The sequence below is a fragment of the Haplochromis burtoni genome, unplaced genomic scaffold, assembly GCF_018398535.1.
Source record: "Haplochromis burtoni strain Fernald_Lab_line unplaced genomic scaffold, NCSU_Asbu1 Contig_1, whole genome shotgun sequence".
In the NCBI taxonomy this organism is placed as follows: domain Eukaryota; kingdom Metazoa; phylum Chordata; class Actinopteri; order Cichliformes; family Cichlidae; genus Haplochromis; species Haplochromis burtoni.
In genome coordinates, this window is record NW_024582362.1 from 2,637,427 (window position 1) to 2,653,964 (window position 16,538).

Here is a 16,538-nt window from a genome sequence, read left to right on the forward strand (position 1 = left end):
GTGACCATGGACTGACTCCCATTTCTGCTGAGGTTAAAAGAAACATCTCAGTTTAATTACATAAAAAGATAAAGCACACAAACAGAAACACAGACGGTCACTTACGCTGTCATTACTCGGTCTTCTCCTCTGATCCAGTGGCAAACAGGAGATCCAGAGAGGAAATCCAGGGAGATGATGAGTTTCATACCCACAGCCAAAACTTTGGTGATGGGACCAGATAGATTCTGATAATCAGCTGGTGTCAAACATGCTGCCTGAAAAACAAGACCCACCATTTAATCCTCCTTTATTAAGCAGCAATAAAATAATCACTGATGGCAAGATGTTTAAAAAATGCTTTACAAAAACATATAAAAAGGTTGATTTAGCAATTAATTGTCTGAAGTTGTAATAAAAGCTGAGAGATTGTTAATCACCAAACCAAGCATGAACATTATATTATGTATGTTTACATATTAAGACAAAATAAAAACACATAAATTATTAGACTATATAGTTATTTAAGAAAAATAAAGCAAAAATGGAGAAGAATTGTATAAAAACCAAAGTAACTATTTATTACTTCCACAGGATTTAAGAGGGTAAGTAGCAGCCAAGTGCTGATCTTTAGTAATCATGAGCACCTGTAATAAAACAAATGTTTCAGTGGTTTTCTGGTCTGGAGCATTGGGGCGTGAAAGTGTAAGAACATCAACAATCATCTCAGAGAAGGAATTGTTGCTCCCAATCAATCTGGGAAGGGTTACTCGGCCATTTGAAATCCATCACTCTACAGCGAGAAAGACTATTTACAAGTGGAAAACAGTCAACACAGTTGCCAATCTTGCCAGGAGTGACGTCCCAGCAAATTCACCCCAAATTCAGACAGTGCAAACCTCAGAATCAGCAAGAAGCTTGTGAGCTACATGTCAGTCTCTATTGGCTTCAGTTAACATTTTAATTATTAAAGTTCACGACGGTACAATTAGAAAAAGACTGAAGAAACCCTCGTCTCTCTAAAAAGAACATGGCAGCACAGCTTAGCTTTGCAAAGTTGAACAAATCTGAACATCTGAACCAAGACTTCTGGAACAATGTCCACTGGGCAGTTGAGACCAAAGTGGAGACGTTTGGTCGTCATGCACAGCACCACATATGATGAAAAACTAAACACACCATATCAGCACCAACACCTCATACCAACTGTGAAGCATGGTGGTGTAGGGGTGATAATTTGGGCTATAAAAATGACTGATGACCTCACACAGAAAACTATTATTAAAGCTATTGCTGTTAAATCTTGGGGGTCTAATTATATTTTTAAACACAGCTTCTGAATTTGACTCAGTATTTGTTAAACAAATAATGTCACTGCTAAGGGTCAAATGATTATTTTAATTTGTCCTGTCATGTAAAACCTTGGAAACGAAAGCGGGTATACTTTATTTTTCACACAACTACATGTGTGAAAATATTAAACTATGAACTGGTTAAAAAAATGTACATTTACTTTTATAATGGAATAAAATTTGGACTCAGAGTTTTTACTGAAATGAGACAAAGTGACAGATTTCAAGAAATGAAACAGGAGTATCATTTCCCCCTGTGATGTTTTAGATCATCTTGTTGCTCTGCATTTTTTTGTTTTTGCATACTCATAAAACACTGACACTGTCATTAGTGAAAATAAGATACAGCTACACAAAGTTTGAAGAATATTTTCTTTTGTTTATACAAAAAAGGGTGCATTAGTTCAATTACTTCATATTGGAGTTCTAATGGTTTGTGCATATATTATTTACAGTTACTATGTGTCAGTTCAGCAATTGTGCAGCACCTACTAAATTGTGCCGTTTTCCCCCATTATTTTCCAGTTAAAGCAGCTCTTACTTCATAACTGGGCACACATGGTGGGGTCTTCCCATCATCAGACAGTGCCCCAAAAGCATACAGCAGCAGAACAGCTGGAGATACAGAAAATGAAAACTTCAGTTCAAACAAATGCACATTTCCCGAATTATTAGAAATTTACTGGAAAATAACAAGTGAAACAGGAATTGATTATTTAATTTTAAAGAAAATACAGCATAAGCAAATAAGCAAATCTGAAAAAAGCGCAAAGCAACACAGTCATGAGGACAAATGAACTGATGTGTTAAGTGTTTCCTGTGAATTTATTAATGGCACAGTAGAGGTTTTTTTATTATATTAAACTAGAAATGTTAAACACTTCTAAATTATATAAACCACACAAAGTGTAATTTGCGTGTTTTTACCTATTATTTCTGATATTTATTTTCTTCCTGAGATCATCATCACCGTCACCTTATATGAACTACAAATGTCAGCCTTAACACTTGTCAGTCGCTGCTGAGCCTTGAAGTTCCTCAAACTGAAAATTTAGATCTTGATGTCAACCCAATATTTTATATCTGAATATTTATTTATAACACGCCATTTTTAATTTTTGAACCCTAACTGTTAAATGATAAACGTGAAGCTAAAAGTTGCACTACTTCAGTGGCAATAATTCAGGCCACAAAACAGGGATTTGAAAGAGTCTTACTCACCCGCAATCATATTTTGGTGCCTTGGCATTGATGCGTATTTTCTGGCTGCTTTACATGCTCACTCTGTGGCTAGACTGGCGTACAAGACGCCCGTATGTGCCTTATAAATAGAGGAAGTATAAGACCATTGGATGACGCTGAGAGCCTAAAATATACACGCGAGAAACTACTGTTTTCTCGTTATTGTTGGAGATTTAAAAAATGGAAGTACAATCATTTTTTCTGCGTGTTTTTATTAAGAAAAAACTGAAGAGGCTGGTTTCAACATGACAGAGACATAATAATAATGGATTGGATTTATATAGCGCTTTTCAAGGCACCCAAAGCGCTTTACAATGCCACTATTCATTCACTCTCACATTCACACACTGGTGGAGGCAGCTACGGTTGTAGCCACAGCTGCCCTGGGGCAGACTGACAGAAGCGAGGCTGCCATATCGCGCCATCGGCCCCTCTGGCCAACACCAGTAGGCAAGCAGGGTAAAGTGTCTTGCCCAAGGACACAACGACCAGGACAGAGAGCCCGGCGATCGAACCAGATACGCTTCCCAACCCCCTGAGCCACGGTCGCCCCGAGAAGAGAGATATTGTATGCATGCTGGGAAATATTTGTTCCATCATCTAGTAAGACCAAAAATAAGAAGTAATTTCTTTTTTCTTTCTCTTTTTTTTAAAAATTTATTTTAAAATGTTTTACGATGTTGCAATCATTTGCTTAATTCTGAATGATAACCGCGCTAAAAAAAAAGATAATTTCCCCCTATATCTTTGTCAACATCGCAGATACCTCAAATTTAGTTTGCATCCATACAATTTGTTTTACCCACAATGCACAGCTATGCTAGCGGCTCTGTAGCACAGCACAGAGGCTGCGAGCGGAAAAAACAACAACAACAGGCTACTTTGCGAAGGCAGCTGCATGGATAGCGTAAACAACCAAAGCAACAACGACGACCAGGATTTCACATGCAGTGATATTTCCTCAAACCAAAATGCTCCTTAGCCTTAGAATGTGAGTACTCTGGGATCTTAAGTGTTTTCCACCACCCGAAGTGACATTAACTCGCTCCTTTAAGTGAAAACTGGTTGAAAGCTAGCGGGCTAGCACGCTAGCTTCCTGCATCTCTCTATGTTTGAGCGTCTTCCGGCAGCAGTGGCGGCAGCAGCAGTGCCATGAACAGTGGACTCCCACCTTCAGCTGCTCCGCTCGGGGGTGCCGGGATACCCAATGTCAAGGTGAAGTTTTGTCGATACTACGCAAAAGACAAAACCTGCTTTTATGGAGATGAGTGTCAGTTCTTGCATGAGGATCCGTCCTTGGCGAGTTTGCCGCTGCACGGCGGCGGCGGCGGCAGCCCTGTCCCGTTGTCCATGGCCGGGGGTGGTGGGACGCCAGCGGGGTATTCCCTTGGCGGCTCCGCGGCGGGCTGCCCGGGCGTTGGGGGCACCGGCGTGCCCAAGAAGAGTGAAACATTGGGGCCTGCGAGTACGTCTCTGGAGGGGCAGCTGTTAACCAGTGAGTACAAATGACTAAACCAAGGCCTCGTGCAGGGTGACTGACTGTGACTTTACTTTCGGGCCTCATGGAGCTTTGTTAAAATTTAGCCCGAGGATTCACTGAGGCCTCTCAGCGCCAAAACAACGTGGTTTACTTTTACTTGCCAGACATTAGCAAAACAGCCCAGCGTGCAACTAGCATATATCGCGCTCTTTAACTGTCGTCTCACAAGTTTTGACTACACGTTGTGTTATCAGTGTCTTAAAAACACAAAACATGAGCCATGCTGCTGTAGCCGAGGAGGCCTGTTGTGTTGTGTGACAGCTGTGAGTGGGCAGAAATCCGCGTCCCACTAACGTTAGCTCCTGCAGCTAATAGCCAGCTAGCGTTAGCTAAACTATGTTTAAACTGACCACTTTAACTTATTCTACCTGTTTGGGTTTCTCCTCCAAAAAAGGAGAAATGAGTGTTTTTATCAGCACTTTGCATTTTCTTCTTCACTTAACTTAAAGTGAAGTTTAGTGTTGTTCTCCAAGTTGAGTCTTTTCTAACACTAGCCTACCTACGCTAACGGTTTAGTAGGCATTGTTTTTGTGTGTTGTGTGTTGTGTTTTTGTGTTTAAGTAGCATGCACTTTGCAGTCGTGCATTAAAAGCTGCCCTGGAAGTATTACTAAAAAAGTTTGCTGGTGGTAGCTATCACCTTGGGTCAAGCTTCAGCTGCGGCTCACTGTTTACATGCTTTCAAACTGTGATTGGCTGAAGACGCGCTCACTTGTGCACACATTAGCATGAGTGCATTACATTTTGGACTGTGTAAGCAATTATCTCTAACTGATGTGGTCTGGTTGCAGTCCTAATCTGCAAAACTCTGCTTTTATTGTCATCTACAGTCCCAGGGATGGAAGGCGCAACCCTGAGCGATGCCAATCTTACCAACTCTTACTTCAGCAGCAGCTTTATTGGGGTCAATGGATTTGGAAGTCCAGCAGAGCCTAAATACTCAATGATGCAGGTACAAGAGGGACGCTGTAGGTCTGTCACAGTAAATGTACAGTTAAACGAACTGAAAATGAATATATGCGTGTTTTGTTTTGCTATGTTAGGAATGCAATGCCTATGAAATTCTGAGTTGATGGTATACCAGTTACATTTCTGTATTGAGTTTGTTGTTATTGCCCTTTCTTTTTTTACAGGGAAACATAAAAACAGCTTCACAATAAACCAAAGTCTTCAAGTTCTTCATCACTCCAACTTTGAACATTTAGCTACTGTGAAATCGATGTGACACAATAGGTTAACGTCAGCCACTGCCATCATTAAGTTCCGTCTTTTGCTGTTGGGAGTCATCGAGGCATTTACTGGCGGGTATATCGCTACATCCCCAGTCAGTGGTTTTCACATGTACGTGACTGGCAACATGGTTATGTTAGGGTTGAACCTTATTTCTTTTCTTTCTTTCTTTTTTTTGTGCCGTATGCAATAACTTTACTAGTAGACAATGCCCTCAGGCATGCTTTTGAAAGTTCAGATGCTGCTAACGATCTAAACTCGACTCTGCAGGTAGACTGCGTTGCTTTTTGGCCAGTGTTTAATGTCATTGAGCTGCCTCTCCAGTGAGTCTCTCATCTTGCTTTTAGACCAGCTCTGAATCCTTTGTCTTGGACTGTGGCTAGTGATGGTAGTCCTTGTTCAGCTCTCTGGGAGATCTGTTGTGAGCTTGAGGGCCACTCAAACCAGAACCTGGAGCCAGGTGAAGAGCTGGTTCATGTGCTCCTATTTCAAGCTGACAGAATGCTACAGAGCAAAACAAAGAGTGACGTGACCAGCCCAAAGCAGTGAAGTTGGACTATATCCAAAACCCTGGCCTCATGAAAGAGGCAGCTGAATTTGTAGATTAGTTATTAATTTGACACCAACTACTTTGGAACTAAAACATTTATAGGTTTAATACAGCAACTGGCTACCAGCAGCTCCAACCTACCACCACAAAAAAAAGTTTTAGGTCTTTGAAAGCATAATTGGAGACTAAGGACCTGCAGTTAAATTATTTTATGGTACTTCGTTGTATTTTGATGAACATAATTGGACGGCAGGGTGCTTTTTGTAACACATCTCCTCTGGATGCTGCTCTCCTTAGCGAATGACTACCAGCAGCAGCTCTCCCAGTCTTCTCAATGATGGTGCCAAGAACTTCAGCCACAGCACTCATGGTAAGCTGTATTGAGATATCTTTGGGGCACTAGCTGACACTCATCCACTGAAGTTTGGAAGGGGCCTTCAACACTTTGTGCTTTGCAGATCCAGTGAACTCCCCGACGTCCTCACTGTTCAGTGATTTTGGTGCTCTTAGCATTTCCCAAAGGAGAAAGGTGAGCGTACAAACATTGGGTCATAGCATTAAAGTTCTTTAAGGGTTCAGGATTACATTTTTATATAAGGAAGTACTTGAAGCCTGACAAAGATGAGTTAATTTGCCTCCAACAAGACTGATAGACGACTTTTAATTTTTCCATTGTTTTCATTTGTGTTGGCAGGCTCCTAACCCGGCAGCGAGTGAATTCATCCCTAAGGGAGCTCCACGTATGGCCAATATGGCTCAGTCCACTGTCCAGGCCTTCCCCTCACCTCTCTTTGCACATCCTGGTCTCAGCAGCTCCACAGCTGCTGCACTGGCTCCAGGTGTGGGTTTTTTGAGAACTACCCTCTACCCAAACACTTTCTGTTGGGCTCAATTTTGTTTTTCATCTTTAGAAATTGTAATACTTGAGTTTGTGAGGGATTTCCCTCATATATTACTGTGAAATTAAATCTTTTCCTAAGAAACGTTTCTCATGTTCTGTCTCCTTTTTCAGGAATGTCGTTGTCTGCAGGATCTTCTCCTCTTCACTCCCCTAAAATTACACCACACACCTCACCTGCTCCCCGTCGACGCAGTCACACCCCAAACCCTGCCAATTACATGGTGCCCACCACCGCGTCTGACCAGGGTGCACACATTATCCAGAAAGAGACTGTAGGGGGGACGACCTACTTTTACACAGACAACACCCCGGCACCAATGGCTGGGATGGTACGGATACACTCTGCATTCAGTCACTTTAAACACAACAAAATGAATATCACTTAAATCAGTCTGCATTTTTAAGTTTTGATATAAATATGAGTTATTTAATAGGCTTCATTGAGATGTAAATTCATGGCCTAATAGGGACTGTAATTTGGTTTTGTTTTTGTTTTTTTGTTTTTTTTTTTATGACATCACAAGAGTTTCATTCTCTCTCATTCATTTGCATAGCTGCCTGAAAACAATATTTGTATGATCAGACTGGTTTCCATTTCTCAATAAATAGGAAGCTGTATTTTCTTTTTTCTGGTTGTTGCAGGTGTTTCCTACCTACCATATCTATCCCCCCACGGCGCCACATGTGGCTTATATGCAGCCGAAAGCCAATGCCCCGTCCTTCTTCATGGCTGATGAGCTTCGACAGGTATTGTCCTTGTTGACCAAACATTCCCCTTCTCTTCTCTGGAGCTTTATAACTGATGTCTTCTCCACTTGTTTCTTCTTCAGGAGTTGATAAACAGACATCTAATAACCATGGCCCAAATTGACCACTCAGAAAATCCAGGTAGAGCATCTACATTGTTGACATTATAAGGGATGCTTGTGACAACTGACCTTAAACATGCGCTTATAAAACTAAATGGCTCTTTCAGTGTTCTATTTTCTATATTTACATGTAAACAAACTAGCACTAGTGCTCATTGCAAGTCTGATGTAGAGTTATTCTGTCCTGTTAGTGTGCAATATGTTGGTTGTGGGCTCTGTGGGTATGTGTGTGTGTTGCTAAGATTGCAACTACCACAAACACAGCACGTCAGCAGTGCTGTGGAGCAACAGACAGCTTTTCAGTGTCTTCCTTAAGGCACGTGTTGGAAAGTCTGGCTCAGATTCAGTTTTAAAATAACTCAGGCTAGTAAGCCGTCATTTTTTGATAATAGTTAACTCACTGGAGATGATGCCACACATGTTGCTTTTGATCACAAATCCTTGAGCTTTTGTAATAGAGTGAATGTCCGTTTCAGGCTCAGTCTTGTTTTACTTTTGGTTTCTGTCACGCTCCTACTTCACCTTCTTCAGGGACTTTTTTAAAAATTCTGCTGTGACTGGTTTTCACAATTATTCGAGATAGTTTACCGTCTGGGGAAAAGCTCTTGGTCACTAACAGGGAAAACAAGATTTCTGATTCTTTTGCAAACAAGCTTTTTGTACCACAGGAATATGAACTTTACAGTAAATTAAACCAAAAATCTTGTTTGTTGCCACTAGGGTTGGGCGATTGGACGAATATATCGACTATAGGTTGAGCCCATCGGTGATCGTTTTAACGAGGGCGATTTATTTATTTGCCCATGAACAAGTTTTCTAATAAGGATGGAGCTAATAGAAGCAGCCAACAGAAAAAATAATAATAGCGCTGTTTTGACAGCACCCTCTTTCATCTGCGAGCAAATGCACCCTCCTCAGAGCGCGCCCAAATGCACCCTCCTCAGAGCGCGCCCAAATGCACCCTCCTCAGAGCGCGCCCAAATGCTTGTTGATGGAGCTGCAGAAGCTGGTGATAGCCTAGCATACTAATTCGGATGGTGGACACGTACATGCTCATGTAAGTTAGTCGTGTTTGAGTACTTTGCTCGCACTATACGACTGCACAAGCGGCACACCACTTTGGTTACATCCTTAGGTTTACCGCTCTCATCCCAAATTGGTGACTTTATATATATTTTTTGTGCTGTCAGCGTTAATGTGCGGTCATCACGACTAACGGGATTAACAATTAACCCATCTGGAGCGCAGACTGAGTCAAAATCCCTGAAATGTCTCTGTCAACGCATTTTGGACAGTTTGTCCAAAGTTCATTCTGCGCTCCAGACGGGTTGAGCGCGTTAAAAATTTTAATCGTGATGATTGAATTAACACCGCGTTAACGCTGACAGCCCTAATCTTTTTTGGAAATTAGTTTGTCCATCTTTGGACTTCTATGTTGTAAACGCGCAAATCAGTCTGTGCATGATTATATTGCTCCGCCTATCAAAAAGTGAATATATCACCCATTGTCGATTATTGGACTAAGGATTGTCGGTTGGAAAATTTTTACATATCGCTCAACCCTAGTTGCCACTTACATTTTAAATCTTTACTTTTGGTGCAGTATGTGGTGTTTTTTCTCTCTCTAAAAATGCCTGTTTTTGGTAGATGTACCATCTGAGGTGGACAGCTATCACAGCCTGTTTCCCCTCGAGCCCCTTCCCCCACCAAACCGCATGCAGAAGACCAGCAACTTCAGCTACATCACCTCGTGCTACAAGGCAGTGAATAGCAAAGATGACTTACCGTACTGCCTGAGGAGGATACATGGTAAGAAATGTGGCCATCATATGCATTTTTCTCAGATGCCACACACCATGTCAGATAATCCTAAGAGTTGATTCACCCTCCCAATAGCCCAGTTTAATAAGCGAAAGAAGCTGTTCCAGCATTTCTAATATTGTAATGTTGTATTGTAATGCCTGAGCCTGGTTCTGCCAGAGGTTTCTTCCTGTTAAAAGGGAGTTTTCCTTCCCACTGTCGCCAAAGTGCTTGCTCATTGGGGGTCATATGTTTGTTGGGTTTTTTCTCTGTTTGTATTATTGTGGGGTCTCCTTTACAATATAAAGTGCCTTGAGGTAACTGTTGTTGTGATTTGGCGCTATATAAATAAAATTGAGTTGAATTTAATTAAATGCTTTCATGGGTGCACTGCAGCTCTAAACTTTCAATACATTACTTGGGGGGAGCTGCGACTCAGTCTGACAGAACAGATTTTTATCTCGTAAGCTCTGTAATGCAACGTTTACTTAATGTCCAGTTGAGTTCATGTTAGAATAGAACATTCAATACCTGAGTGAATCCAGCAAGCAGGTGTAGTTCCACCTTCATGCTCTTTCCAGGATCTGCTCCTCCCCAAATGAGTATTTCTGTAACAACAGGCTTTCTAATCTTGTCTACTACATTTGGCCAATGTCCAGACCAGAGAGGTATACCCCACGAAAGTTTGAATATAGCTCTGTGTGTGACTGTGTGTGTGTGTGTGTGTGAGTGAGCAAGCTGGTTTGACAAAACCGAAACTCCCAGTCGGACAGTGGTTATCAGCTGTCTCTGTTAAGACGGCTTTCTGTGTCAGGCTCTGTTTTGTTTACATAAAAGGGAAGTTTCACATATCATCTGACACTTCTTCACAAAATAATCCCTATGAGTACCGCCTACTCTAATAAGAAGCATGTAAGATGAATATGATGATGATAGAGACCATATCAGCATTAACAGTAGAAATCAACACTGCTGGAAATAAGACAAGAGATGAATGCTATAGAAAATAATGTTAATATTGGGATTTAACTCGCAGAGCAATAATTAATTAATGAATTTGATCAAATTATTTTAATGCCAAGGACGTTCTGAAACTTTAAACTCCATAGATTTAAACATGAAATGTTACCTTCCCACAGCCTAATAAAGGAGTTGTGGAAATTGCTTTAGTTTTATAGCAGATAAAACTGAATATTAATTTTATTGACTTGCATCGTGTGTGTGTGTGTGTGTGTGTGTTTTATGAGCTGCAATCCCAATCTAACATAAAATGAATGTCTTATAAATAATTCATATTTTTAATATGCAAAGGTTTCCGCCTCGTTAACACAAAGTGCATGATGCTGGTGGACATGTGGAAGAAGGTTCAGCACTCAAACACTGTAACATTGAGAGAGGTCTTCACCACCAAGGCCTTTGGAGACCACTGTGAGTGTAATCAGCTGTATTTGAACAGAAATTTTATATAGCTACATGATTTTAGACTTGCATTTTATCTGGTTACATAACTATATTTTATACTAAATTGGCTCAATGTTTTCTCACGCTTTTGTCTTCTTCCCCAGCTTTGGTGTTCTCGTATGATTTCCATGCAGGTGCAGAAACCATGTTCAGCAGACACTTTAATGACCCAGCAGCAGACTCGTACTTCACCAAAAGGAAATGGGGTATGCTGACTGTCCCTCCCTTCCTCGTCCTTTGCTACGAATAGGCCTAGCATCACCTCACACGCCTTTCTGCACTCCCTCCCCTTCACACATTTCGACTCTGTTTACTTGTTTGATAATGAGGTCATCGGCCCAAGTCTATTTGAGTGCATGCTTTCATGATTGCATTGCATGCAGTTGTGCTCATGCCATGCTTATAGGTATGTAGGTAGATGGGTTAGATTGTGCAAACAAATAATACATGATGTTTTTAAGAAATTCAAAGTGTCTAAAAATATGTTTTGGAGAGGGTTTTTTTGTGTTTTTTGAAGTCTTGTTTGGTAGCCTAAGCTGACGGTTGGCAAGCATGGGTCTTTGTGATAGACACACGGGGACTTGGAGGAAACTGTGGCTGAAACTGATCCTAAGGCAGGTGCTGTTAAATAGCCTGTATATAGGAATGACAGACAGAGGAAGCAGAGGCATTCAGACCTTGGTCTTTGTGTCATCCATTCCAAACACTGATAAGAAACCACAACAAATGAGATGTATATACAAGCACGTGTGTGTATATAACAAGTGTCTCTCAGATGCCTTTGCACACGGGTGCATGATGATTATACACCTAAATACCAGATAATGTAATCTGAAGCCATTTCATTCTGGAATGGTCTTTAGTGAAACAAACAGGTTCCTTATTCTCACATGTTGCATTGTGGTTTGATTGTGTTGTACACACCCTAATGCTCTACTGCCTGACTTGCATTACCCAATGCGAGTGGTTCACATTGGTTGTAAAACTTGCAGGGGGATTACAAGAAAGAAGTGAGTACTGCCCCGATAATAAACATGATTTCTAGAAACTGTAAGCGGTCTTGCTTTATGAGACGCTTGTTCAAACTGACTGAAACGAGTATTTTGATGAGTAAGAATTTCATTAGCGGTTCTCAGTGATGTAGTGAACTCGTCAGTTTTACGTGAAGTAGGCTTCCACAGTTAATCACATTTTAATCTCGGTCACAACTTTGGCTTCCCACAATTAAATGACCATAATTGACTGATATTAAAAAATTGCGTGCTACATCAATAGAAAGCAAAGTAAGAGCAAATCCAAGTGCTCCTTAATCGTCTCCCGTGACCCTAACAGCATGTGCTAGTCACAGCTGTTCCCTGCATCCGGTTGCTTGAAGTTTCCGGGATGCAGTCTGGCCCAGGAAAACTTTGTTAAAAGATCAATATAAGATGTAACAGGCCGTTTCAAAACAAAAATCAAATGTCAGGACTGGAAATACTTTGGCTTCAGTGCAAGTGATTTTTAAACAAGAATAAATCCTATGGAAAGCATACCGAGTTGTCTGCACCACAAAGCAACACAGCTAACTTACTCGGCTGTCTGAAAATAAACTGCTGACTAAATGCATGAAGGCCGGAAAGAAGCCTGTACAGCGCATCGGGGTCTCCATCAGCTCACAAAACCACACTAAAATCTCCAATGCCAATAACATTTGATGTGTGTCCACCAAACACATACATAACGAAGGCTTCAGAAAAGTTGTGGATGACTTTATCCTCCTGCGCAATTTTTCCAAATTGGTAAAACCTGCGCACAATGCAAAACCTCACAGGGATCTCACAGCTGTTGAGTGCTTTACAACTAGTTTAATGTGCATCTGTTGGACAGCTGCAAGGAATGGAATGAATTCCTTCATATTTTGTTTTTAGAAAATGCAATTAAGTCACTTCTTAACTGCAAACAAAGTTGCAATTAACAGGAATGCAGCATAGTGTAAAAGTAAAGATACAGTAAACAATATGTCATTGAGCTTCTTGATTTTATCTGCACTGTCGCTGAGCTTGTTAATCTACACACTGAAGTTCATGCGTTTTTTACTCATATCAGACCTCTAAGAAACAGCTTGTCATGAAGATAAGGTTACTGAGGAAGTAGTCTGAGGTTTAGTTCATAAGTACCGTAATGTAAAACCTCACACCACTTTTGTGCAATAAAACTTTTTTCTCATGTGCAGGACAACATGAACCCCCTCCACCACGGCAGCACGCGGGTCTTCTCCCAGAATCCCTCATCTGGGCATACATCGTCCAGCTCAGCTCAGCCCTGCGCACCATCCACACGGCGGGCCTGGCCTGCCGTGTGATGGACCCCAGCAAAATTCTCATCACTGGCAAGACCAGGTATACATGCTATTCAAGTATCTAAGCACATATTTCATTGTTCAGTATGGATATAAGAATCATAGCCTGTCTCTTATAACCATAAATGTCCATGTGTGAAAGAACATGAATTTATTGTTAAGCTCAGAGATGAAACTATGACTTAAGTGTTAAAAAAAAAAAAAAAAAATCTATTAAAAGCAAAAGAATATGTTCATTCAGCGCTTACGTTTTTCATAACAACGCTACTGTGCATGCACAACAGACGTGTATGTTACCTAATGCCTAATGCGCTAATCTTTGTAGGTTACGGGTGAACTGTGTTGGGGTGTTTGATGTCTTAACATTTGACAACAGTCAGACCAATCATCTTGCCCTTATGCCACAGTACCAGGTACTTTATCAGCTTCATGTGAAATTATTTTATTTTAGTACTGTCGTTCTGTTTTACTTCAAACGCTGAGGAAGTGTGGTTAAAGTTTATTTTTGTGTCGTTTTTGTAGCAAGCAGATCTCGTGTCACTGGGCAAGGTTGTGCTGGCTTTGGCATGCAACTCCCTGGCTGGCATACAAAGGGAGAACCTGCAGAAGGCCATGGAGCTGGTGTCTATCAACTACTCTTCAGACCTCAAGAACCTCATTCTGTAAGGGGGTGGTGGTGTGATGTTACCCAGTTTGGGGGGGGGGGACTAAAATGCCTGCACTTAATACCTGTTTTGGGTTATCACTGGTATCTGTAGCTTGGAGGAATCTTCAGTTTACGTCCCTGTTTTTTGCTGGTAGAGCGGCTAAGGTGATGGTCTGGTGCTTGTTATTACGATGACTAAATGGCAACCAGACCTAAATTAATAAAATGAAAAGTAAACAAGTCAGTTAACATTGTCCACCTAATTTATCTGTATTAGTCTAGCTTGGTGTGAGAGTCCAAAGGCTGCTACATACTGCTGTTATTTCCTTTGTATGTTCCTTATTTTACTGCCCGTTACACATGTCGCGTGTCAGTGTAGCTGACAAACTCATGCGATGTGAAACAATATTAATGGACGTGGCGGTAAACGCATTGGTTTTATCGTAAGTGCAATAAAGGCTTCTGTACATGTATTGCAACAAACACAACCACATTGAGACTGAACAAAAAAGTGTTGTCAACTCATTCTGACCACAATCCGTGGTTTAACTTAAACTATTTCAAAAACACAAATAAAAGCTGTCCGTGGGGCAAGAAGGGACTACTGAGCCTTTACTGTTAGCTTCCTCTATGTTATGTTAGCTCTACCACGAGCAATCAATGCACTTCTGCTGACAGGTATTGTAGCAATACCTGTCAGCAACGTTGGAGTCGTGTCAAACTTCTGTAGGATTAATTGTAATCGGAAACGATTAGAACATTTAAAAAAAAATCTTGACCTAGGATTCAAATAGTCAGATTTTATGCATTTCTCAGTGTCTGTGTTAGTCCTATGCAGTGTTTCTGTTATCTGAAAGACGTTTATCTTTATGAAAAAAGAAAAAAAGACGAGGTCTTCAGCACCTAAACATGCAATCATGGGATTCGTGTATTGAATAAGTAAGAAGAGCTGAGAATATCTGCAGGGACTTTCAGTCAGTGTGACCTTTTTGTGGTGGTGTGAAGCTAAATAACCTTTGAAGTTTAACGGCCATTGACTTATCAGATCTGCGTCCTGTAAATGAAGTGAGAGTTGACCTCTTAATAGAACTGATGCTTTTATACTTCAGTAAATTGTGACATGCAGTATACTCAGGCTACTGTCATAGGTGGCATAATAACATGTCAGCTGAGTTTTCACTTAATTTTGTCTGCGTATAGATGAAATTAACCAAAACTTAGCATATAAGAGAAAGCTGGAATCTGATTGGTTAGTAGCGTTTGATCTTCTAATTGAAGCACTCACACTTGTGCTGTTTAAGGTTTTAGCAGTGTTTTATACCTTTTTGTCCACGGCTTGCACCTTATACTTAATGGTGAAGAAGAAAATGGCAGTGTGTAAAGAGACCACCTTCTTGTGAGTGCAGCGGCGCCTGACCTGAACTCGCACGAAGGTAAATTGTTGCTGTGTTTTGCAGGTATCTGCTGACCGAACAGTCTCGCCTGCGCAGCGTCAATGACATCATGCCGATGATTGGAGCCAGATTCTACACACAACTGGATGCATCGCAGATGAGGAATGACGTCATTGAGGAGGATCTGGCCAAGGTATGATGAAGCTTATGTTGAATACACAGAGAAGGTCTGAACAGAAAACGTGTCTGTAACATGAATCAGCCATATTGTTTACTCCATGTGCGGTGGATAAAAGGGGGTATTGCCTTGGTTAGCAAATAGGGAAGGTGTGTGTGTGTGTGTGTGTGCACGCACAGGATGTTGTACAGTATATTGTGGACTTGTTGGAGCATCAATGTGTGAAACGCCCAACCCCGACCCCATCTCAGTCTTTTTCTTTCGGTCAGGCCCCAGCTTCCTCTTCCAGCCTTGTCTCCGTGCTGACACGCCAAGTGAAGTAGCTTGTGGGGTTTTGTTTTTTTTGTTTGTTTTGTTTTTTTAAACCTCCTAGCTGCAGACCCTGTTTACTATCTATTCTGAGTAGGTGTTATGAAAACAGAGTTCTTTAAATTTGAGTGATGTCAGTAATGTTTCATGAGAACACAAATGGTTCTCAGTAGTATGAGTTTTTTAGTCCAAACTTAGCTAATGACAGTATGTAGATGAAGCTGAATGCATGCCTGCGCGTGTAAAAATAGCAGTAGCCCCCTGCGTTTTCCTGGTCACTCTTATATTGTTGAAGAAAAGCTTTATTTGAAAGTTAAGTTTCATGTAAACCATTTTGAGTTTGTGGTTGCATCATTGTAACAGTGCTGCTGTGTTAAGTTACAGGTTGTTGTTGCTTCAGCCATGATGCTGCTTTTAAAGACACTCGTTAATCTTTAATTTAGATTCTAATTTGGTCATTTTGCCAAGAAGCACTCATTGTTTTGTTTTCTTGTGATGTAGATGTAGTAATACAAATACAGCTGGTATCTACCACTGGTACCCATGCTTGATATTTTTAGCCATCTGGAACACATCAGATTGAATGATTTTGAGGAATTCAATTCAATTCAATTTTATTTATATAGCGCCAAATCACAACAAAAGTCACCTCAAGGCGCTTCATAGATACAGAGAAAAACCCAACAATCATACGACCCCCTATGAGCAAGCACTTTGGCGACAGTGGGAAGGAAAAACTCCCTTTTAACA

The 16,538-nt window shown here is 40.9% G+C and overlaps 2 protein-coding genes across 6 annotated transcripts in view; one reads left to right on the top strand and one right to left on the bottom strand.

Moving 5' to 3' along the window:
- flt3 (fms related receptor tyrosine kinase 3) overlaps positions 1 to 2,664 on the bottom strand; it is a gene marked incomplete in the record, with an annotated part of 9,272 nt that extends 6,608 nt beyond the window's left edge. The window contains 4 exon segments of the mRNA XM_014337779.2: positions 1 to 27; positions 106 to 257; positions 1,873 to 1,946; positions 2,553 to 2,664. Of these exon segments, the coding sequence (XP_014193265.1) occupies positions 1 to 27; positions 106 to 257; positions 1,873 to 1,946; positions 2,553 to 2,580 (281 nt within the window).
- A 382-nt stretch (positions 2,665 to 3,046) lies between these two features.
- Positions 3,047 to 16,538, top strand: part of pan3 (poly(A) specific ribonuclease subunit PAN3) — a 32,723-nt gene continuing 19,231 nt past the window's right edge. The window contains exons 1-15 of one of the 5 annotated variants that reach the window (XM_042223156.1): positions 3,047 to 3,195; positions 4,943 to 5,064; positions 6,190 to 6,262; positions 6,351 to 6,421; positions 6,587 to 6,731; positions 6,905 to 7,122; positions 7,436 to 7,540; positions 7,624 to 7,681; positions 9,310 to 9,471; positions 10,774 to 10,890; positions 11,028 to 11,129; positions 13,136 to 13,301; positions 13,587 to 13,674; positions 13,784 to 13,923; positions 15,365 to 15,494. In XM_042223156.1, coding sequence (XP_042079090.1) covers positions 3,144 to 3,195; positions 4,943 to 5,064; positions 6,190 to 6,262; positions 6,351 to 6,421; positions 6,587 to 6,731; positions 6,905 to 7,122; positions 7,436 to 7,540; positions 7,624 to 7,681; positions 9,310 to 9,471; positions 10,774 to 10,890; positions 11,028 to 11,129; positions 13,136 to 13,301; positions 13,587 to 13,674; positions 13,784 to 13,923; positions 15,365 to 15,494 — 1,749 coding nt within the window. In that variant the 5' untranslated portion in view covers positions 3,047 to 3,143. Of the gene's footprint in view, positions 3,196 to 3,233; positions 4,069 to 4,942; positions 6,263 to 6,350; positions 6,422 to 6,586; positions 6,732 to 6,904; positions 7,123 to 7,435; positions 7,541 to 7,623; positions 7,682 to 9,309; positions 9,472 to 10,773; positions 10,891 to 11,027; positions 11,130 to 13,135; positions 13,302 to 13,586; positions 13,675 to 13,783; positions 13,924 to 15,364; positions 15,495 to 16,538 lie in introns of those variants that run through there. The other 4 variants (XM_042223174.1, XM_005912222.3, XM_042223199.1 and 1 more) reach the window with 4 other exon arrangements.